This window comes from Callionymus lyra, chromosome 5 (assembly GCF_982586985.1).
Source record: "Callionymus lyra chromosome 5, fCalLyr1.hap1.1, whole genome shotgun sequence".
Taxonomy (NCBI): domain Eukaryota; kingdom Metazoa; phylum Chordata; class Actinopteri; order Syngnathiformes; family Callionymidae; genus Callionymus; species Callionymus lyra.
The window spans coordinates 30,166,617-30,191,263 of record NC_141822.1 but is presented as its reverse complement, the minus strand read 5'-3'; the positions used below and the strand labels follow the sequence as shown (position 1 = coordinate 30,191,263).

Below are 24,647 nucleotides of genomic sequence, written 5' to 3'. Positions count from 1 at the left end.
GACTTATGAGTTTACTAGTCAAATATTAAGATATTTTCTAAGCTTGTGTAAATGTACAGTGTAATGCAGTGGTGGGCAATTCAATTTTCTCAGGGGACACATTTTAAATATAATTAAGCTAAATATGTTAAAAATGATTTACTTATTGTCCTTTATTTTATTTATTAAAATATGCTATAAGAAGCATTTCCCCCTAAATATTTTTGATATTCACTCAAGTCTCTTTAAAGAGCTAGGAATAGTCACATAAAAAAAGAAAAGCAGAGGAAAAAAGTCCTTAAACCAAAACCTTACAGTCATATTAAGCATTAGTAGCAGACTACCCATGAATAATAAACAATCCCATTAAATTACAAGTGTAATTTTCTAGATGAGCTTTAACCTTGTGAGGGCAACGTTTGACATCAGGCAGATAAAGCATAAAAAGTACCTTAAAAGAGACACAAAAGGTCAGATTCAACAGTATAATTGTGCAAAAAAAAACAAAAGCTCAGGCATGACAACGGTGTGGATGAAAAATGACATTTATTACAAACAATAACAGAGAGCAGCTGACAACCGATCGGCTGCTTGTCTGTACAAATAACAATGTCCCATAGACAAGTTGAGGTTGAGGATGTCCTTGAGTGACCATGCCCACCTGCTGGACATGGCACTGGTAGTAACTCTGTATATGCTACGCCTGTCAACCATGAGCTTCCTGCCTCTTCGCCCTGCCTATTTATACACGTCATATATATATAATAAATAGTGTGTGTCAGGTCCAGAATAAAGGGCATGGTCGATATACAAATGTATGTCCGTAACACAACCAGAAAGTCCTGTGTATGGCGAGGTCTGGGACCATACAGAAGGATGCATGTGGCAACAGTGATTCACTAAAAGGCCCGAAATCAAGTTTTTAAAGAAAAAATGGAGTCACCACAAACATGGGTCGTCATGGTAACGCTACACCACGACACACTGGCACACACATCTTTTATTTATTTAGGTGAAACCGAATATTTTATTATCATTTATCATCACACTCTGAGCTGCGCCCTGATTGGGTAGTTTTGTAAACTTTTTTTTGTTTGTTGCTAGGCAACGTGCTCTGGGGCATGTGGATATGTGATGTCCCCCTCCTCCGGGTCATGACCTCCACTCTTCCCTCAGGTCGGTAAACAGGAGGCAGGTGAATATGTGTGAGCACCAAGAGGGCGAGTTGTTGACAGTACCGGCTTCATGTGTGTCAGTGTGTGTTCAACACGCTCCGTGACACCCAGCCCTCGGCTGCCGGGGAGTCCGTGTTGGCAGGTCTGTACACCAGGCTTTGGCCTTGCTGGTTAGATCCCAAGATCTGGACTTTCTCACCACGGAACACAGAGATTTCATCTTCCCTGACCGCCACAAAGTCCTGCAGCACCATCACCAGTTCCTGGTCAGAGATAAGAGTGTAAGAAAATATCCATAAAGATAAACATCACAATATTTGTTTTCATGATACTATATTGCTATTTACCCAACTGTATTTTCTGTTAGTGACAACTTAATTCGTTTATGGTTCATATTTCAATTAAGTGTCTAAAAAAATAAAATAGTTTTATTATTTATTTACAATTAACATGCATTTTTCCATTTTTAAACTGCTAGATGGCAGCAATTATTACATCCTCGACAGTTTAAGGAACTGCTTTTAAAGCTGATGTTTGGGTATTGGTTTCAAAACAAATGAAAGCAGTTATGACTCAGTCAATTCTGCAATACCAGAGTCAAGTACTCAATAATACTACAAATATATACTTGTTCCTACAGTTCAGCAATATATCCTATTGTTGCCCCTGTATCGTGATATCTACCGCCTTGTTTTTGCAAATACGCACCCTAGTGGGAGGTGACGATTTGAGTTTGGGGGATTCGAGGAGACAATAAAACAGATGGAGAAGGGACCAACCTCATCCTGCTCACTGTCGGGCATAGGCCGTGGGGCGTGGCCATTGGGAGTCGGTGGTATTGACTGCTGCCTCCCTGACGACAGGGGTCGGGTCACTGAGAGCGCCCCCTCCTTTCTCTGGTACTCAATTGGAGACTGCAGGGCTAAAAGTGAGAATGTTAGATTAAGAGTTTAACGTGTTTATTTTGAGCATTAAAGAAATATCTGTTCTCACCAGACAAGAAATTATTCTGAGCATCAAGCAGGGCGGCGACGTTTTCCACCCAGGTGTTCTTGATGGTGCTGGAGGACGCCTGCAGTGTGAAGCGTTCCTCTGAACCCCGAGACCAGAGCACGAACTTACAGGGGTCCCCGTCCACGCTCTCCTGCATGTCCAGGTAGCTCACCTGAGGAGACCCAGAGTCACTCTCACTCCGGTTACCACAGAATCATGACCCACCTTAATGCTGTTCTTGAACTGGTAGCCGTGGTTGCTGGTTCCCTTTCGGAGTAATTCGCCGAAGATGACAATCTGCTCAAACAGGAAGACGTGTCTCTCCTTACTCCGAGACAAGACGCCGCCGTCCTGCTCCCACACGCAGAAGGTCTCCTGCTGCAGCAGCTTCCCCTGCGATGTTAGCGACCCCTGGAGGAGAGAGGAGGTGTCAGCGAGTGTTGATGACTCGGACACACAGAAGTGGATGGACACCTCGTATCCCTGCAGCCGACCCAGGTTCATCATGTCGTTGCAGCGTTTGGGGACCAGAGACATGAGCTCCACTGCTTTCTGCAGACACACACATGGACATGATTAGTCTCTGTTCCATCATCGTCACTGAAGCAGGAGCGTCACCTCGATCTCCTCACAGTCCAGTCCAGCCTTCGAAGAGAACTTGAGGAAATCCTGAAACGAACGTACACAGAGAATTAAGCATTTGATGTCTCATACAATACCTTCAGCTCACCTTGAGCAAAAGCTGATACTTGGTGATTCTCTGCACCGGCTTGATGAGAAAATCACTGATTGACATTCTGACACTGATCTCCCGCTGGATCTCCTGCGAGTGAACATGAGTCTTGTCAATCTTCACGTCCACACACTGAAACATTTCTTTGTTGTTTTACCTCGAAAAACTTTTCGTACTCGACGACGATGAACTCTGACCTGGGCTTGTTCTGACAGTAGACCACATACATGTGCAGACGACGCTCCTGAAAGAACACACAGAGACACCGCGGTGAGGTCTTAGAATCACTTGGATTGTCTGACGGTTCTCACATGTCTGACGAAGAGGTCAGCCAGGAGGTCGTGATTCTGGACGCAGCGCTCCAACTCAGCTAGGAAGAAGCTAGAAGACACATAAATTATATATATGTGAGCGACTGTTTTGTGTCACTCCATTGCTTACTCTCTGTGCCAGTCATAGATCTGCTGAATGTTCCCGAAAACTATCTTGTCTTTTCCTCGCATCTCTTCCGGGATTCCTCGAACCTCCAACCTTGACATGAAGCCCTATCAGAAACATACAGGTTACGATCCGGTGAGTCTGCAACATCATCTTCATCACTGATGAAGTTCTTACCTCAGTGATAACAGCCAGGTCCTTCACGTAGTCCTTTTCTGACTGGACCATCTCGTTCACCACGAACCTGCAGCAGCAGTGGAGACCATTAGATGAAATTGCAAAAAAACAAAAATATCCACACACACACACACTTACGAGCGTCCTCTCAGGGCTCGGCTTTTCGATCTGGTCTCTGATTCGTTGGACTCGTTAGAACTCTGATCAGAATCTAAAGCCTGCAGAGAAGAAAAAAAAGGCAATCATAAGCTAGTTACACACTGGTCTGTTGTAAAACCAAGATAGAGAACGGTCAACAAGCATAATATGACAATCAAGCTAAAAATAAAGTCCTGAAATCCAAATAAAACAAGAGCTTAATCAAAAAAGAACTATGGGCTACTTTGTAAGTTCTTGTTTTGTCATTTTTTTCATATTCATAAGTCATATTTATAAGTGAACTAGTAATGAACTTAATGTTTTGACAGCCCTGTCCCTTGTTACTTTAATTAAAATGTTAAAATCTATATACTAAACATTTAATTTACTAATGTGTTGATTTAAGTGTATCTTAAATAGATCTTGGACCTCTATTGTACTCATCCTTATGTGTCTGTTTGTACAAAACTCTCCTTTCATTGAAATATTTACATTAGAAAATGTGCTTAAGCCCCGCCCACTGAAAACACTTAAGGAAGTCCTCAGCTCCAAGAGACTTGATGATGTGGGTGTGATTACAGCTGGCTGGAGGAGGAGTGAAGCCATTATTACGTCATAATAGACTCAGCTCTCGTAACCTCTCCTTCGCCCAGATTTCAGACGGGGAAATCTTTATATAGTAATAACATCAAAACCTCGTCATGATGAGGGACTTACTGCATCTTGGAGAGGAAGACATTTGAAACATGTGAGTAAGTCAGGTGACTTGGGTTTCACATTATTTCTTATCTGACGTTTACTGACCTCTGCATTATTGGGGTCTTTAATGATCTGCATAGGTGGGGGTAGAGGAGTGTGGCTCTCCTCCTCAGGCTCCTCCTCTCCTCCACTTTGTGACGCATCTTCCTTCCTGGCCTTCTGCTACAAAAAAGAAATCATTTTTATTGATTTATGCCAGACTTCATCAGTTCAGATTCACCTACAGTGTTGACGGTGAGAGGCGTGGCCAGCTCTGTCCGGTTGTCCCGCCTTCTGTTTCTGATTGGCAGTTTCTTCTGGCCGTCAGCTTTCCCTTGACTCAGCCTGCGCACTGGACTGGTCAACCAGCGCTGCAGGGAAATAAATAGATCAAATATTAACAATACTACTAAAGGAATGGTTTCTTAAATGTCTTTTTAGTTCAAGGTTTTACTTTATTTGATCTGCTTCATATGTTAGTGCAACATCATTTCTGTATTTGACAACAAACCACCTGATTAGTTTAGTAACAGTAATAAAATAGAAAACCTTCAAGGTGTTTCCTGTTCCAGACCCAGTTCGTTTCGGGCCTGGAGAGCTGGCGGCCATCCCTGCAGCAGTGTTCACACCACACGTCGACACCGCACCTGAGGCAGGAAGGAGCAAGACAGAATCAACGGTTGATCTCAAGTTTGATGGGGTTTTTTTTTAATCGACTTACTTTGACTGGAATTCTGGTTCTGAGCGCCATCTTGACATTGGTCTGTGGAAACACAGTCAGTTAAAGAATAGTTGTGAGCCATCATAACTAGTCTCAATGAATGGAAAACACACAAACGATGTTCTCTCATCATTTTGGGGTTAAATCGTGTGCATGAGAGGTTTTGCCATACACTATTGTTTAAAACATCTTGAATGTTTTTTCTTCATTCATATTTTTACTAGGGAAAAATATACTGCTTTCTACAGTCTACATCAGAACCAGCAACTTCATGGTAACGAATCCTTACCTCTGGAGCTGCTCACTGTGGTTGAAGTGCTGCTTGGTACCGAGCTGGAGGAGAGAGCATTGCTGGAAGAAGATGGAGGGCTGGGAGATGTGTTGGTGGTGGTGGATGGGGGGAGAAGCCCCTCCATGTCTGGGGCACTATGGGAGTGTGAGAGACTCAGGGCACTGGCCGGGACGAGGCCCTCCTGCAGTGAGAGTATATCGATATCATTGATGCCGAGGTCAGATCATTATAAACAAACAAAAGGGTGAGTAGAAGAGCTCACCGCCGGCGGGGTGTGGTCTGTGGTTCTGACCAGACACCACCCTGGTTTGTCCGCAGGTCGCTCCAGCAGCTCCACGGTCTGACCACAACGAACGCCGAGTTCTGCTGGCGAGCCCGGCGAGAAGTCCACCAAGACCACGACTAACTCACAGCCTCCTGACATCTGACACACACAAATCCATCACAGTTCATCAGTGGCCAATCGTTGTTGTGTACCGCTGGAATTGAATCAGTTGAACTGGACATTCAATTAGGCAGACCAGCTGTGACATCAATATCATCGAAACGAGAGCCTGTCTGCTCTGAAACTACAACATATCATTTTAAAATGACATTTTTCTGTGTAAGAGAAGAGACACTTGTTTTTCTCAAAGAAAATAACACAACCTTAGAGTCCAAACACTTTCATACTTCACTCTGAAGTCAACAACTCCAGATGTTGCAGTTCAGTATTTTCAAGAAAAACATGTGTGTGAGTGTGTGTGTTGTTTGATAAGGGTGTTTCCACTAAATTAAATCCAGATGTTGTGTAAAAAAATAACCTTCTTATATTGATCACAAATCCAACAATATTTAAGTGATTTTCCCACAGTCGTCAGAGTTTACTTCTTTCTGCACAATAAATCCCTTTTTTCAGGCTAAATTAGATTAAAAACACAAATGAAACTTTGCTTAAATAAAAATAATTCAAGAGTTTTAATATCAAATTTATATATTACATAACTGAACAGATGAAATAAAGCTCAATCAACAGTAAAAGCTTGTTAAAGCATGAACCAGAACTTTATAGTATCCTCACTTATCTTTTGTTGAAGATGTACAGATGTAGAAAACTGAATTAAAATGCAAATACAATTTGAAACAAGTGTAAAAAACAAACATAAGTGTAAAAAACAAACATATTATTAACTTAAAATAAATCAAAACTCTTACCATAGATATTCCTCATCAAGACCTTAAGGTTTTGTAGAAGAAATCTAACCAACAACTCACAAACTCATAGTACCACACCCACCAGCTGCAGCAGCAGTGAAGTCATCACACACACCCTCATGTGTGTGTGTGTGTGTTTGTGTGTGTACCTTGTCGCTGTCTGCAGTGTTCTGCGATGTCCGGGAAGCTATAGAAACAGTGTCGGGTTGACTGCTGGCATCTCCCAGACTGTCCGCGTCCTCGCTTGTGTCCCTGGCAGCGGAGAACATGTGGAGTGTTGGATGATGGGAGATGTTTGGTAATTGGCACAGCTGGGTGGGAAGAGTCAGCTGACCTGCGGTTGATGCTTCGCTGACGCCCCAGCGTCGGGTTAGGCGTCTTGGGCAAAGGTATAGGTTCTCGGAGCGCCCCCCGCAGGTGACCTCTTCTCTCCTGTATCACTTGGCGGATGCTGCGGACCCACTCCTGCTTCAGCTCCAGAGACGAGGCCTGACAGCAAACATTGTTTTAGAAATAAGTGTCCAAAGTTAAACAAAATGTGAACATGGAGCCCTTGTTAATGTCTTCATCTCATAATTTCTGGGAAATTGTTGGTTACTTTTGACCCTTAACTGATTTGCTCGTGGCGCCCTTTGCTTTTCACAGATGATTCACACATGTGGCAGAAGCATTATAGTCTGAAGACATCGTGGAGAACAATCGACTTCCAACATCCTCCAGCATGACCGGGTTTGCCAGTGAGTCAGTGATGGTCAGCTGAGGCTCTTACAAAACTCGCCAGCCATGAACCATCCACCGTACTGAATATAAGTTTGGTAGTCAAAATTTTAAATAATATCAATATCTTAAAATTAAGTTTAAAATAAAGTAAAGTGTTTAAACAGTGACATTACAATCTAATAAATCCAAGACCAACTGCACAATCAGCTAACATTTAGTAAAAAAAATACATTTATGATGATATTCAAAAGAAAACGTTGTACACATTGCCTGGTATCAATGAAAAAATGTAGTCTGGACACCCAATTTCTTAAATACATACCTTCCTATGTTGCACAAAGCAAACGTCTCTTTACAAAGTTGCTACATAACTCATCTTGAAGTAGAATTGCGACTAAATAAAAAATATTGCTGTATATATAAATATATACTAGAATTTGGGGGAAACTAACATAAAATCTTACTAATCATGTGTTTGATTTTTTTTAATTTATTTTTTAAGACTTTTAAATGCCAAATAAGGCCTGATTTTAAGAAGATTGAATTCAAAGCCTTTTAATCATTTTTAAGGATCCTAGGAACCCCAGAATCTGTTAGTTTTCCGGTTTTATCTTTGTGCTCATTATTGTGTTCACTATTAACAACAGTTACACAAACATGATATATGAACAGTGTGTAGGTAAAAAAAAAAAAAATTCTAAGTAGAGTATGTCTATGTGGCCCCAAGGATGGTTGGCTCATATCAAAGTGTTAAATGTTTTTGTTGATATGGCGGCCTAGTGGTGGCGGTGAGTGTTTAATTCAACATAAGAACAGAGATTATCAACATTAACAATTATACAAAGACTTCTATCAGAGTAAAAATTAAGTTGAAGGAAAACAATTTGCTTGGTTAGTGCTAGAAAGAGGAGGAAAAATACATAGATAACACGACTTAGACGGCTAAGGGATTTAGGCCCCTTGGGTGGTTGACTTTAAAATCCCGGTCTAGAGTATGAAGTGAAAGTGAGACATGAGGGGAGTGAAAGAGGCAAAGAGCAGAGTGCAAACAGAGTGGAAGACTGTGAGGGGGGATCTGTGACATAGTGTAACAGATAAAAGAGTACACGTCCAAGTAATGGTGAGCTCCTCGCGTATTGCTTTGCCGCCCAGCCAACTAATCACAGTTGTTTAGCATGTTTAATATAGCAACTTTAACATAGCAACAGACCTATAATTGGAATACAATATTAGCCACAAGCCGTATATAAGTGTGTCATGGGAGTTCACTGTTTTGTTGGCACAATACTTAGGTGGGCACGGAAATAGGTGCCTACCACTAAATTCTGTAGTTGTGTTGATCGAAGTTAGGGAGATCAGACCGAGGTTGTTTGGACATGTGAAAAGGAGAGACAAATATAGAATGAGGAATTTGTGAAATTGAAGGAGTTTAAACGGGAAGAAGAAGACAACCAAGGAGGTTTTTTTCAGATCTGTGATCAACATGAAATGAAAGGAAACTTTTTGTTGCAAACCATTGATTGGGAATCATAGCCTTTTTTCTTTTATCAATGACAAATAGTCATTGATATACACTGATATAAGAACAATTTTCAATCTTAATCTACGATAAAATAATCACATTTACCTTGAGGACAGTCTTATTGTCTGATGTTGGAGTGCGCCCGACCCACAGGGCAAATTTACAGGCGTCACCCTCTATGTGTTCCGTCACGCCCAACTCTGAAGTCTGTCAATCAAAGAGAGACTTCTGTTACATCAACAACATTTATCAATAGCTCATTGGTGGAGGAGTTTGTGAAGCTGCGACTGCAAGTACATTTGCGTCACGTGACAAGACAGATGACGCGCTTCATTAAATGTCGTCTTTGCCTGAGGAACAAATATCACTCTCGCATCATCTGCTGCCACCATCTAGCAGCCTTGAGCAGAAATCCTATTAAAAAGAGAAGACTTGAGCATATTTCATAGGCAGGTGGACAAACGAATGCACACACACCCTCAGACGACTCTTGTACAGGTATTTGGTTCTTCCAGACGAGTCTTTAATCTCTTTGCTGAAGATGAGTGACAGCTCAAACAAGAAAAGATGGCGGTCTCGTCCTTTCCGAATCAGCGACTTGGGCTCCCAGACCAGGAAAGAGTCCTGGAGAAGAAGCTCTCCCTGAACCTCCAATCCTTCCTCCAGACCTGCAGGGACATTGAGGACAAATGTATCCTCTTGACGGTGATTAGGGCCGACTTGTGGTGGAGCTCGGTCAGAGCCCCCCCAAAACAAGGTCATACCTTCCAGCATGCTGACGTGCATGGCGTCATTAGCCCTCTTGGGGACACTCAGCATCACATCTAAACCCTCCTTTATCTCCCCCTTCCCTTCCTCGCAGCACGCTAGCAGCTCCTGCACAGACAGATCGATGTATACAGGAGTTCAAAGAAGACACACAGCGGTCAGTGGCCACACGGGTCAGAAGAGAAACCTTTAGCAGGAGCTGGTATTTGGTGATTCTCTGAACCGGCTTGATGAGAGCTGACGAGATGGAGTTGTTCAGACCATGACGCCTCTGGACACTCTGTAAAAGACGTAGCCTTTATGATATATTTGGCACATTGATTCTGTCATCTAGAAACACATTTCCCTGACAATACAAGGCATCAATACCAACTAAAAATGGTATAATCTCAAAAATTGTCATGATCTCCTGTTATTTTGTCTCCCCTTCTTTGTCTTCTCCTCTCTTTCTCCATTTTTGGAATTTGCCCTGTAGCCACAGTTAATTGTTCTTGTTGTACTGTGTGTTTTGACCTCTGTGGGTGCTTTTGTTTCAGATTTTATCTAACAAGGAGAAAACAACAAGAAGGAGAAAAAAAAACAAAAAAGAACTGGCTATAGATAAAGCTATCTCTAAATCTCTATACTTTTAGGAGTGCTGGCAGAACAAGTAACTGCAGTTTTGTTTAACATTAGATGGTTAAGGAATAAAGATTACCATATCAAATGTTAACATTTATAAAGCTTTGGTTCTATAGCCAAGATTTGTACAAAAAAAATAACTCATTGAAAGAGACAAAAATGGCCCAAATTCACAGCGAACAAGAAAAAAAATAAAAGACTCCCCAGTCACCAGCCAAGTCGCCACAAGAATTTAGCTTTGGCGGCCCACCTGACCAGTTACCCCTGATCTAAACATTTGTTTATTATGTTATGTAAATTTTCATGATTCCCACTACTGACATTTTATTTCGTCAAGCCATTTCCGGTCTTGTCCCTTGTTTCCTCTGGTTTTGCATGCAGTTTACACAGCAGCTCCATACAGTGTTAGGAAAGGCTGCTGCTAATCAAGCAACATTAATACTGGACTTTCCACAGACCTGTGTCAGCTCGTTTTACAGTTCTGCCTGGTATGACTAACTTCCCTCCGTTTTTCATTTGATTGATCTATTGGATTTGTGATTCCTGGACTCTTCGACTTTTCCTGGCTTTTACATGTCGCTTTTAGTTACTCGAATTGTGCGTACGGCCAACAACCTTTTTCTGGACATTCTCATTTTGGATTATTTTCTCTGAAAGGATTCTGCTGTGGCCTTTTTGACTTTTTTTTAGTATTGTGTGTTTTGTGAACATTACTGTGTGAATTGCAAAAACAAATGCATATCTGATCATTTAAACATTGTTGTTGCAGGGTTATAGGCTGTTTGGTCTCTTTTGTTAACATTTCCAGAAATAAATATCATATGTCAATAGAAATTCACAAAGGTTCCCCACTGACCTCGAAGAAGCCTCCTCCATACTGCTGGATCATGAGGCTGGAGTCAGGCTTGTTGCGACAATATGTAACGTACATATGGAACTTGTCCGCCTGTGGGAAAGACAAGAGAAGGTCAAGTTGGTAACTAAAATGCTACAAATAAATGAGAGAAAACCAGATTACCCAGGTGACAAAACAATGTCCCACGTCCTCTGGAAGCTGCTCATAGTTCTCCAACTCCTTCAGGAAAATGCTGTGGAGAGAAAGACACCAGTGAGCATTGGCACAAGGACAAACAGAAGAGTCAAGCATAAGCGGTTTACCTGTTGTGAAACTCATAGATGTCCTGGATGTTTCCAAACACAACATCGTCCTTGTTTAGAAGATTAGTTGGGACATCAGTTCCACTGGTCATCTCCCAGAGATATGTCTGTCAAACAGGAATGTCAATCCAGGTAATCATATCACATCACATCAATGACATTCATTGCAGCAACGGCTCACTCAGTGAATCCACATTTTGCACAAGCACAGATATTCTCCTGAGCTCTAATCCAAGAATGGACACTAAACTACAAACTATCCAGCTTCTGACCGCAGGTTTGTTTCATGATACATAAATGTGGAGGAGTGTATTCACTGGTGTTTTTTGCACTTACATACGTGCCTTAGCTACTTAGTATTTCAGGGAGAGCTGTACCTCAATACACTCCTGAAGGTCTCGCACGTAGACTCTCTCCGTCTGCAGAAGCTCGGCCATGATGTACCTGACAATTAAAAAAAAGTATCAAGCTTAGTGAAAATCAACGGAAGCATTTGAAAGTGGGTTTCTTCTCACTCTTTCTTGCGTGCAGAGCGTCTCTTTTCATCGCTGACTTGGTGGGCGGGGTCAGACAAGTTGACCTCGGGGTCGGAGTCAGACAAACTGTTAGGGATCAACTCTAAGTCCAGATCTTGGTTATCCGGGCAGCAGCCACCCAGAGCAGCCTCCAGAAGGCTGCGATATTGTCCTATTCTGGCAGTGAAATCTCTGTAGCGCTTGTCCACGGTCGACACGCAGCGACGAAGCTCTGTCCGGTGGGCGTGGCCTTTGGCTAACATGCTCTCGGCAAGCTGGATAAGCAGGTGAACTTTCTCCTGAGTGTGCTTAAAGGTGATGTCATCATTAGTGCTGTCATTAGAAATTCTCATCGATGGTGCGTTCTATGACTCGTCACCTTTGCAGAAATACAGAATTCTCTGTGTTGCTTCAGCAGTTCTTGCGTCTCTGCCATTGTGGACCCCGGAGATGTGTGTGTGGCAAGATAGTGGTCGCCCGAATCCTGAAGCCAATCCAAAGCCTGTAGAGAGATACGGTTAGACCAGTGGTCGGAAATGACATTTCCTCAGGGGCCACATTTTACACAGGGGCTGTTGTGAGGGGCAATAAAGGAAACGTAATTCACTAAAATACTTTTGAGGGGTTTTATATACTCACAATTTAAATTAATTTGTTAATAATGTAGGGAAGTCCATCATGTTTGATTTTGCTTCCACTGAAACACCAAAGTCCTAGTTTTACAACTTTTGAATGCAGACCCCCGCACCCCCTTCAATCTTCTGGCATCCAAAGGTCGGCCAGTCTCCACACATAACCAGAACCACCAGATGACTTTCAGAGTATTACATGTCATTTTCTTTTTCAATAAAACATTTTCAGGTAAAGAGAAGCCAAAGAAGAAGGTCACATGAACTATATAACCATACATAAAAGTGTTTTGATGTTTATATGCTGTTTAACATACAATAATATTGCGTTTTTATAACATGTAATGTTTGATATCATTCTGATCCTTAGAAAGAGCTGTGAAAGTTATGATAAGTTAGCATTATGTGTGAACCTCAGATCGTTCAATAAAATCAAATAAAAAAAGTTTCAAAGTCAATCAGAAGGAGGAGAAGGACAGAGGGATTGGACCAGAGCCAATCTCTGGCCAATAGGTGCTGAGGAATCAGATGTCACCCACCAATCCAGGAGCACGACTGAATGGCTTAAAAAGGACAAATTGTCCCTTCTTTTCTTACCCTTCTCGCCCTCTTCTCTCTCTTCCTTCTTGACATTCTCTCCCATTTTCACTCATGTTCTTGACTCCTGCCCCCTTCCTCAACCTTTGAGTCTTACCCTGCAACTCCCCAGCTGCAAGACCTTCTCAAGACACAAGCAAGCTGTACACAATCTAACCTCCAGCACCCAGCCAAGCAAGCCTGCACCTCTCTGGCTCCACCAGGCAACCAAACTGCTCTTCCCGAGAAGATCCATGCGTCAGACTTGAACACTGAACTTGAACTGAGTAAAGATACGTCTCTGGTCGGTTACACTAACTCGGTCAAGGAAGATCTTTGCTTGACTGCAACAAAGGACCAGGAATGGACCCAAGAAGACCAAGACGTCAGCATTTCCTGCCACCACGCCATCTTCATCGTGGTCCCTGCCAAGTCACTCCACAACGCAACTTGATCCAGCCTACGTGCGCCTGCTGCTGCTGACCTCTTCCTCATCCTCCTCTCCTCAACCACCCCGTCGTCATCACGCCTTCCTCTCCCCTCTCGACGACGTAAGAAACTGTAACATACTTGTTTCTTGTTTCTTCAAACTTGTGTTTCATAATTAATTAATAAGGCCATTAACTATTATCCATGTAAATGTAATAGTTTCCTTTGGACTAAGATTAAAAGGTGGTGCTCCATTATTCGACGTATATTCTTAAAATATTACATTGTAATATTTGTTATAACCAGGGCGCTGGTCATTCACGTAAAATGTAACCCTATATTCACTACAATAAAATAATATTGTTCGTTTCTACATGATTTTTGACCTGACGAGGGCAATATAAATACAGTCAAAGGGCTGCATCTGGCCCGAGGGCCACATTTGCCAATGCCTGGGTTGTGGGCCAGACTACCTGCTGGGTGTGGCTCTGAAACATCAAGTACTGTTGACACTGATCCAGACGACGTTTTTTCAAAGTCCAGAAGTGAAGAACTCGGTTTTCTCTCTGTAGCAGTTCGCTGAGTATTCCTGAAGACATATAGAGTTTATAAAACTGCCTCCAGTCATAGTCAAACGAGTTGCTAAATTACCTTTGACCTGCTGTTCTGGGACTCTGGAGTGAGCATGTCCGCTGACCTCGCTGACCCCTGTCACTCCTGAGATGGTTGCCATGGTGACACTGTTGCGGTGGATGTACTTGAGGAAAACTTCAGCGTTGCGTCTGGCCAGTGTGCACGCCTGTTTTCGTTATAAAGGAGAAACTCAGTGATTTGTGTATGCCATGTGCTCATGGGTAGGTATACAGACAAAAAACTTAATTGTGATTAAGAAAAGGCTTTTTGTGTCCGCTTTATAGTATATATATTTATATATGGTTGTATGTCTCTGTGTCCTGCGACAGACTGGCGTCCTGTCTAGGGTGTTCCCCACCGCTTGCCCAAAGAAACTGGGATAGGCTCCAGCGTCCTGTGACCCGGATAATGACAGAATATGAATAAATTAATTTTAAAAGGACTTTTAATTAGCAGGGTCTGTTGCAACGGACACAGATGTACACACCTATGGACAATTTAGAGTTTTTGGAAACCACAGAAAACCCACACACTCACTGGGAGATCATACAAACTCACAGATAGAGTTGCCTTAAGCGAATCACAACCTTCTTGCTGTGAGGTCAACAGTGTCATATGTAATGTGAATTTCTGGTCCAAATTGTAATGTTGTTAACTGGCCTCTCTCATATGTTTAAGCACCTCAAAACAACGGATATCTTCTTCTTATCTCAGTCTATAAGTAGACTGCCCTGATAGCTGTTGAGTCATCTTATGCTGATGACTCAACTATTGCAGTATTCTTTTGAAAACTGACATTGAACTTTAACACAAATGGTGTTTAGGCTCCACAGCAAACCTTTAATTGGAAGTATTGTGTGAGAAATTAAAACATACAAATTGCCGGAAGGATCCACCATCAGCACCATAGTTGTCTCACCTTCAGGAAGGCCTCCTTCTGCTCTGTGTGTTTGCTGACAAGAGGCAACAACTGTTCGGGTTGTCTCTCCCCTCCACCGCACCAATCCTCCTCTCGCCGATACTCCTGCTCTAGACTCTCCAGGACCCCGCACACCTGAGAGTGGAGGGTTAGACGCCGGGCAGTAACATGGACCAGACAAGATGGACAGGTACCTGTTGTGAAGTCCTGTAGAAGGCAGCTGAGGCATTCACGAGCTTCAGTCTGTCCTCAATCCTCAACATCAGGGTCTGCCAGTGCAGAGCCACCGTCTGGGCACACGCTCTCACTGCATCCGGATCATAGTGACCAGCCCTGGAGGCAGGTTTAAAGTTACACATAAGGCGCTTTAAAACATTAAAATCCTCCATTCGCCGGCCAACCTTATACATATGTTCTGTCTTCGTCCAGACCTTTTGAATAAAACTGTTCAATACTGTGTCACATGATGCTGGAGACACTGTCTATTATCAGCTTTATTCAGGATTTAACTTCACCTTCTTCTTCCACAAAATATTTGTTACTTGCAAGATGAATAATTATATTGAAATGGAAACCGCTTTTTTGAGATGAATGATGTTTTTAAGTCCTTAAAATTGGAAAGAAAATCAGGCACTCTCTAAAAATGTGCCACACAAGTTTAAAATACAGTATGGAGCTCTTTCTTTAAAAACTACCAAATTAGTTTATTAAACAAAGACAAACTGAAGTGATATTGATTTTTTTTTTCCACTGAATTGAGTACTGGTGTTTTTGTTATCAGAAACTGTTTATGCCAGTGTTGTTGACACAACATCTGAATGTTGTGTGGTGTCAGTACAGAATAAAGAATTAAATAAGATAACACACAAAATAAGCAACTGAAAAACAGAACCAAAACCCTTAAACTCTTGCATACCTGACCAGAAGCTCTGCCCTCTGCTGCAGTGCCAGAGCGACCTGGTGAGTCCTCTGCAGAGAGTCGGCGTGCAGGAGGGCCTGAGGAGATGGACATGAGATGAGGGGGTACACTCTACCGTGCATGAGTGTGGTTTCTATGCTGTTACCTCTATAGACTGCTGGAGGCGCTCATGTTCTCGCTGCAGTTGTTCCGCTTCAGATAAGCATCCGGAGTTCAACATGCAGGACGACAACATCACCTCTCCCTCTGAGATCCACCCGAGGACCTGAACCATGGACACAGGGAGCGTGTTTGTGTAGCTGTTTCACTTTGATCAATCTCTGATTCATTATACTTGTCTCTCCACAGGTGTGTTTGTTTGTACAGCTGTTCCCCACATGCTTGTGTACCTGCTTGACTTGACTCTGGAGGTGTCTCAGCTGAAGGCTCTGTTCAAGGTGTGTGTGCGTGTGGTCTGCCATCTGCTGCAGCTCCTTCTGCTTGTCCTGCAAGAGGCTCTGCAGCTCGTCCACCTTTGAAGAGAGGACTGACCACTCTCCCTCCGTCGGCTCTATACCTGACACACACACACACAGGTCCTCATTAAAGCAGCAAACGTGTGAGTGTGATTATACACTAAATTCAATAGTACGGTTTCCATAGAGACCAACCCAAAGTCTCCGAGAGCAGTTTCCATGGTAACCCTTTCCCCTTATCCCCCTGAACCCCATTCGTGTGTGTGTGTATATTCTTGTGTGTGTTGTGCGTATGTGTTTGTTCGGAGTGTGCAAGGATTTTTAATCACACTAACTCCAACTGTCAGTCAGAATTAAGTCGACTAAAATTCTCTCTCGAAGCTTAAAACCATCCACTCGTATATTCAGTCAAGTCGGCAACACTGGCTCTCCTCTGGTGCTCAGGGTCCTACCTGTGGCCTGGACTTCACCGATGTACTGCTGCAGGTCCTGTCCCTGCTGCATGATGTCATACACCATGTTGTTGAGAGCCAGCCGGCGCTCCATGTGCCGGTGGATGCGCTGCTGTGCCAGCGTGAGAGCCTCTGAACTGGCCTCTGGCATGCGCCCTGGCTGGTCATGGTTAGCATCGGTCACACGCGGGGGAGCTAACTTCTCTGCACAGAAGTCCTGCGACTGTTTCTGGAGCTCCTGCTTCCACGCATCCATCTCGCCCGTCACCTGCACCAACACACCACATCAGCATCACACAGAAGTGCAATCGCAGAGGAAGTTTTAGTGGGAGCTGGACCTCGAGGGTGCACTGATGCAAGATCCTGAATTGCAGGTAAAGGTCCAGGCGGATGCGCCTCTGATGAAATAACTCCTCCAGCTGGACATGAGATTCCTCCAGCTGCTGCAGGACTGCCTCGACATGAGCAACAGAACCACCCAGAGGCCTTTAAGAAGCAAACGTCATCAACCAAACTGACAAAAAAAACCTTCCATGTTCAAATGGTTAAACATGTTAGCAGGACATGCGTTGATGATGGACAGATGTCTCAGAAGTAAATGAGGGGTGAGCGAGGACTCACCGGAGCTGCAGGGTGAGATCTTCTCCTTCACGGATGACACTCAATGCAGCTTCCTGGTGAGGGTTAGAGGGTTAGTGTTATGTGAGAGTCAGAGGTGAGACTAGTGTGGAGTTAAAAACGTGCCAGGTAAATTGAAGGGAACACACTTAGATTCATTCACTCAATTTCTGCTTTAAGGCCATTTGCATTTATTCCACATTTTTAAATACGTTCCCACTTCAGGCATAAATCTACATTAATATTCTACATCTATTCTGGTTCAGGTGTATTCTATTGCATCACAGAAGGAGGTTTCCAACAGGGAATTGCTTGCTCATAGCTAAGCTTGCAATTCAGTTTCAAAATCTCTTTATAAAATAAGTAAGCAAGAAAGTAATTTATATTTATAGAGTGCTTTTCCAGACCAGGGTCACAAAGCGCTTAAGCAATCAAAACAATACTCAATAAAATATGTACTTAACACCGAACCATCAGTAGATTCTGATCCACAGACCTCAGAGCCCGAGCTGGGGTGTAAGGCTCACTTACAACCGTTTTAATATATAAATAACTTATTTCTGGGCGGTAAGGTTAATAGCTAAATAACTTGTTATCAAAAAAGTCAAATACATTGTGACATTGTGTACAAACAAGCATGTTTGAGAACTGGACAAAAAAAAAATGTTTGTGATGTCACTTTAAAATAGTAAAATAGTGTCTTTGTAATAAAACATTGAGTATTACCGCGTTGTAACTAACTTCTGGGTGAAGGGCTTCGTTGTATTAATTAAATTAAGAACAAAATAATTTATTTGAATTTATAAGTTTTGGTTGTTTGGGGGGGTCCAGGAAGTAGTTGTTACCTGTGTGTTGCTCTGCTGCTGTTGCTGCTGACTGATAAGACTCTGTAGAGTTTCCACAGTGTCCACTGATGACACCGACACCGTCTGAGTCTGAAGACCCTCCATCCACGCCGAGAGCTGAGTGCACAGAGAGAGCTCCTTTAGTTAATCAAATATCATCGACAGCTGCTCGCTGTGCAGGATTACCTCTTTAATATGAGTGAAGAAGGAGACGGACAGATCAAGAAGAAGTTTCCGTTGCTCCACTTTCTGAATGAAGGACTACACACACACACAAACACACATTAAGAGTCTGTCTGTATTTCACATGTATTGATCGACACGCTGCAGCAGGTGTTCAAAAACTGGTGAGGCAGACCTGCATGCGCAGCTCCAAGTCTCGGGCTGTCTGGTAGATCTCATCCTGCTCACACTCTCCGGACTGGGCCAGCTGATCAGCCACTTCCAGAAGTTTCTCAGCATTCGTGTATGTGTTCTGACGGTGGTCAAAACAGTCAGCCATCAAGAATACTGTTGTAAAATACTGTCCCAGAATAGCTTGTGTGATCATTAGAAAGCAGAATTATTTGATGTTACCTGGGCAACCTGCTGGAAGTCGTTGTGGCGTTTCTGGAGCGCTCTTGCTCTATGCAGAGATTTTCCTACACCCACGTGTTTGTTGAGGAAAACCTCTCCGTGCTGCTCCACCCACTCCAGCACCTGAGAGATAAAATATCACAAATAGAGTCATTACTTTCCCTCCATTGACTCCCTTAATGTGTCCCCAGCAGGCTGGAGCTTATCTCAGCAGTTTAGGGCAATAGGCGGAATCATGGTCAGGCTGCCAGACGATAGTATGACACACAACACCTGCTGACAACTTAGATCAGGGGGGCTCACACATGTTCAGCATGTGAGCTAATTACATTTACAAAGTCAAAATGATGCATCAGCTAAAAAAAAGAGAAAACATACATGTATTTAGAAATATATTCAAAACTATTTATATGTTCATTGTGTGTCGATGTACCATTGTTAAGCAATATTGCACAACACAATTAACTAAGTACATTTCTGTCAATTTACTCTAATGACTTACACTGAATGGATTGTTTGGCTCATTAAGACTAATGCAATCACAGTATTATATTAGTTTAATCCAGCAATGTTCAAACTACAAATCATTTTATTTTAATTGACAGCTGGCTGATCCAAAGAAATATTTTAGTGCGGCAACTCAGTGAGAAAGAAAACCGGACCAGTGATTCATTTCATAACTAGTAGAGGGCTCTTCCAATGAGCTGGACCTTCACACGCATCGTTTTCCTGGAGCCTAACGTGTCAATAAAGTTGTAAATGTACTTATATTGACAGAAAAAAAATACTAAAGTCGAAATGAAATAGACAAAAAAAGGCCAGATTTTAGAAGAATAATGTGAAGTAAACGGATGAAGTGAGCTGCTCCCTGCAAGGAGAGGCGCTTTTCTCATTTATGCCTTGTGATCTACCCACACTACATTTTCCTTTCCATCGACTAGAACATCCCTTACTAAGAGTCTGCAATGAATTATGTTTATGGACTGTCTGAGGAAAGTGTCTAGAGCAGTGGTGGGCAATTACATTTCCACATTTTTATACAGAGGCTGTTGTGAGGAGCCATCACGTAAAAATACAGAAGCATAACTTATAAAATCAGTAATATTATCAAGCTAAACATGCTTAAATTATTATTTTATTTTATATCACTTTTGATTAAAATCTATTGTACAACCACTTGTTTCAAATTAAATTTTTATATTCACTTAAATCTTTTTGAGGGAAAAGATATCAACACAAATTACAAAAGGGAGACAAAATGTTCATATGTAGTGTCTAGTAATGAATACATTTGAAATTAAATTGTTATTTTCTAAGGGATCTTGACATCATGAGGGCCACATACATACAGTCAAAGCCATGTCTGGTCTAGCAAAACCCCACACACAGAGGTCAAATCAAGCTGAATTTAAACCCACAACCATGCTACTACTCCAGCGTACTGCTAAAATGACATGCTGTCGCTGCTGTCCTACCTGTCTGACGTCCTGCTGGAACACACAGAGCTGCAGACGCTGATGCAGGCGTAGCTTGTGATGCTGCCAGGCTCTCTCCACCTCTTGCTGGCCCTGTAACCCACAACATGAGCACGTCAGCTGTGAGACAAGTCCCAGGTGAAGAGGTGAGGTCAGGTCGTGTGGTGGTGAGTTGTACCTGCATGATCTGGTGCAGGACACCCATGATGCAGTGAGTCGCAGCGGTGAAGTCTGGTTTCACGGGTGAGTCGTCAGATTCTTTCTCTGAGCAGCGCTGAAGGACTTCGAGTAAAGCTCTCCCACTCTCACTGACCTGCAGACATTCATGTGCATGTGAGTGTCGGTCTCATCTGTTTGGGGGAATTACTTTGATGTGGACTACATTTAGGGTGTTCTTTAATTTTCATAATTCATATTTATTTCCATAATGTCATTAATATTGGTGGAGGTATGTACTGTCTGAGTGCAAAAATGCAGATGGTAATTTAGTAATTAAGTAAGTAAAGGTTGTTTGTTAAGCACCTTTCTAGACCAGGAACACAAAGCGCTTGAACAATCAAAAAACAATACACAGTTAAAATATATATTTTAAAAGGCCAAGACACAAAGGATGAAAAACATTTCAAAAAAAGATCTCAATAATCTGGAGATTATACCAGCAAGATGGTTTTGATGTTTTTGCAAACCAGTTACGGAAAAAATAGATATGATTCTACACAGAAACAAAATTGTCAAAATAATCCACTAATACGATTCTGGCACAACAAAAAGACAGAGAGGAAAAGACAATCCTGGTGAAATCTTATTTGATGTATTCAAGATGGCGACATTTCAAATTCAATCATCATCAAAGAATCAGAAGACTTTGAAGAAGACAAGTTGACACATTCAACAATGACCAGTCAGCCATCTTAGAAGATTTTAAAAAGAGGAGTGTATTTTTGGTAAAAGATCACTTATAGTAGTAGTACATAGTTTTTCACAGTGATTGACAGCGGAGTACCTGGGTGTAGTCGGAGGTGATCTCTTCATTCAGCTTTTGGTGTTTCTTTACTTCAGTCTCAATGTCTGATGTTGTGGATGGCAATGCACCCTCTGAGCACTTTTGAACCCATCCTCCAACTCTTAGCAGGAACTAGAGCCAAGACGTCGGGTCAGAGGACACTCACAGAAACATGAATCACAGGTTACAGACCTGTTCTGCTCCTTGATGGAAGCCTGTTGCCATGGCAAGCGTGTTGCTGCGTTCTTCAAGAGCGGAAGTTAGAGACTTCCAGTCTTCCTGTAATTCTGAAGAAACCGACGAGATCTTCTCTGCACCATAGTGACCTGCTTCTGAGAGCCGGCTGGCCACAGTGACCACGCTGTCCACATTCACGCTGCCGTTCTGCCAGACACCGTGAAAGAAAGATTTACCGACTGAAACCCACGGAAATCTACGGTGTTGCGCTTTCACTGAACACACTTGAACACAATACACTTTGCATTGACACGACACTGTTACGATGTGTCGACTAGACTCACCATGCAGTTGGAGGTGAAGTGCTGATGTTGAGTCTGCAGGTCGAGCGCATGTTGGTGGTTTTGACCAACCTCAGCCAGAGTTTGCACTAACAGCTCTTTGCTGTGACGAATCCACTCGGACATCTGAGAGCAGAATGACTTGAATAAGAAGACGGAACTGACAGCAGCGTCAAGAACCAAAAGAGGAACTGGGACTTATGTTCTTAGGGCAGTTAGTTTAGATTTTTACATTTTATTCGACATGATTCTTGTGATGACATCACCTTTGCAGCGTCTTGAGTGAACAGATGAAGTTGCAGCAGCTGGTCCAGGTGCAGCTTTCTGTTACTCCATTCCTCCAGCAGGTGAGCTCTTGATGTCTGCAATCGCTCCAGCAACTGTGACACCTGAGGAGCGACGCCCTGGAAGTCCGCCCCGCCCGACAGCCAAGTGCCACCACTGCTTTCAACCGACGTATCACCGTTCGTGGAGCTCAGGCGCATCCTCTGCAGCAGGCTCCGCCCCTCTCGGTCCAAGACGTCCACCGGTGCCGTGGTGACGGTGTTCCGAAGTCGAGCATGCTCTTCTAGAAGTCTAGAACAAACAATATGATCGGTTTAGTCACTGAACCGTTGGGGCACATAGTGGACCCGTCGACGTACTTGCGAGCCTCTTCTACATCCTGGGGCTCAGGCACACTGTTGAGTCCCGCCTCCAGCTGCTCCAGCTGGGCTAGCAACTGTGTGGCGGCACCACAAAACTCCTCCAGACCCAAACGCAGCTCTGTCCATTCTACGTGGTCATACTCCAACGACCCCCCCAGATCTGCTGTGAGCTGGGAAGGGTCCACCACCCGGGCCAGTCCATCTAAGGACACTAAGCTGGTCTGGAAGACATTTGTAATGAATCAACAGTCATCATCATCATGGCCAGAAGGAGGGGCCCAGTGGTACCTCAAAGCTAAGCTTGGCACTGCCCAGGTTAGTCTTGTGCTTTTGCCAGAAGGTGTCGGGTTTGATGAGCAACGCAATGTGGATATGGGTAGAAAAGGTCTCTTGCAGTGTCCTCAAGACCGGCTTGACACTGTCCCACTTACTGCCCCGCATGTCCACCACCACAGTGAAGCCCCTTCCTCGCACTTCCTCACTGACAAGGGAGGAAAGTTTAGCACAGTGGAGAAACAAGAGGAAGGACGAGACGGAAGGCTACCTGGGAATGGTGTACAGGTAGGTGACCAACTGGCTCAGGTCCTCCTGCTTTATTCGATCATGGTTGGTTCTTGCAGGGAAGGTCATGATGGGGCCTCCCCGTTTGTCCCTCCCACCTGGACCAAAGCAAAGCCAGTTAGGTAGGGGTACCCCAAATACAAGTCAGCGAACTCACCGGACACGAAGGCAACTTTCTCTCGCAACAGAGTCAAGACATCCACCGCACGGACACTGCCAGGTTTCCCTGAACCTGCGACATCAGCAAGAAGGTTATATGAGAGTGTGTTTATAAATTATTGAAGGGTGGATTTTTAACTTTGAGATACAGGTATGCTTAGACTGGAACCACATGAAGATATATTTAATCTCAATGAATAACTAGTTCTAGTTGTTTTAAGACTAGACTCATGTAAATATTGTATTCCTTTTTATTTATTTATGTTTACTCTAATAACTCTTTATTGAAATCTTTGAACACGGCAAACTATTGATAAAATGTTTCTTTTGATTAAGTGGAATAACTGAATGATGGGATTTTGCGTTAACATGTGATCAGTTCTTGTCAACATCACCAGTACTTTAAATTACGAATTTGTGCTTATTTGGTGGTGATTTATTATGGTGATTTGCTCACCTGCAGGAGGATTTAGATGAGAACCAATAGGGTTGCTGTATGGACTGGTCAATGGATAAGAAACACACACGCAGAATACCTCATACATGTCACACACTCTTGATGGAGCACAAATCCCCCAAACGAAAAAATGTGGAACCCTGACATATGTGTGAGCTCCGCTCGCCCTCGCTCTCCTTTTTATATAACAAACACATATGTACCAAACCACACGCCAGAACCAACGCAAACACCCCAGACCCACACACATATGTGGGTCCTGGCACATGTGAGGCATGTGAGGGAACACATCTGTGAGCTGACATCACACTCCAACTACACACATTCATAGAGTCAATGGGCGGATGTGGAGGCATCATGGCGACAGCAGCAATACACACAGCGCGCGCGCACACACACACGCACACACTACCCACACTCACACACAACCCACACACAAACGCACACACACACACACACACCCTACCTGCCGTAGCCAGGCCATCGGGCCCCGCTTCTCCTCCACCGTCCACCGGATTCATCCCTCCTCTCTGCCCCCCTCCTCCTCCTCGTCCTCCTTTCACTCCGCGATTCTCCGTTTTTGTCCTTCCTCGCTCCTCCTTTCTCCTCCTCCCTGCTTATCCCTTCATCCTACATGAGATGCCGGAGCCTCGCTGGTGGATGGATGGTTGGTCGGTACCGAGGCTGGGTCAGTGCAGCAGCATCCTCCTCCTCGACGGTCCTCCTCCTCCTCCTCCTCCCCCGGCGCTGCTGATGCTGAGGTTACGGGGACCCTCGTCCTTTCATCACACCTCAACCCCCCCAAACGCCGATACGACTACGGTCGCTCGCGCGTGCACCGAACGCTGACGGATCCGGTGCCTCTTCTGAACCCGCCGCCGCCTCGACCGAGAG

The 24,647-nt window shown here is 43.5% G+C and overlaps 1 protein-coding gene across 2 annotated transcripts; it reads right to left on the bottom strand.

The window, feature by feature from the left end:
- Window positions 1–508: 508 nt before the first annotated feature.
- On the bottom strand, window positions 509–24,518 carry LOC148080262 (kalirin-like). 2 transcript variants are annotated; one of them, XM_087791882.1, is made up of 55 exons: window positions 24,220–24,518; window positions 23,295–23,369; window positions 23,121–23,235; window positions 22,865–23,057; window positions 22,574–22,797; window positions 22,196–22,505; window positions 21,933–22,055; window positions 21,604–21,795; window positions 21,412–21,543; window positions 20,587–20,721; window positions 20,409–20,501; window positions 18,934–19,056; window positions 18,716–18,832; window positions 18,544–18,618; window positions 18,358–18,474; window positions 17,516–17,568; window positions 17,233–17,380; window positions 16,895–17,162; window positions 16,377–16,543; window positions 16,133–16,252; window positions 15,985–16,064; window positions 15,263–15,401; window positions 15,069–15,203; window positions 14,168–14,315; window positions 13,990–14,105; window positions 12,262–12,384; window positions 11,883–12,190; window positions 11,745–11,811; window positions 11,368–11,474; window positions 11,228–11,297; window positions 11,066–11,155; window positions 9,776–9,868; window positions 9,585–9,696; window positions 9,298–9,488; window positions 8,926–9,027; window positions 6,913–7,067; window positions 6,728–6,830; window positions 5,647–5,808; window positions 5,382–5,565; window positions 5,093–5,134; window positions 4,921–5,018; window positions 4,617–4,742; window positions 4,438–4,554; window positions 3,634–3,713; window positions 3,496–3,562; window positions 3,322–3,425; window positions 3,192–3,261; window positions 3,038–3,124; window positions 2,878–2,970; window positions 2,766–2,816; window positions 2,622–2,699; window positions 2,373–2,558; window positions 2,148–2,319; window positions 1,934–2,076; window positions 509–1,417 (listed from the first exon to the last, which is right to left on the bottom strand). In XM_087791882.1, exons 1-55 carry the CDS (start codon window positions 24,272–24,274, stop codon window positions 1,232–1,234), a joined length of 7,020 nt encoding a protein of 2,339 aa, XP_087648008.1. In that variant the 5' UTR covers window positions 24,275–24,518; the 3' UTR covers window positions 509–1,231. The 2 variants fall into 2 exon arrangements, with proteins under 2 accessions (XP_087648008.1, XP_087648007.1); XM_087791881.1 differs by having other exon boundaries at window positions 509–1,424; window positions 1,938–2,076.
- Window positions 24,519–24,647: the final 129 nt, after the last annotated feature.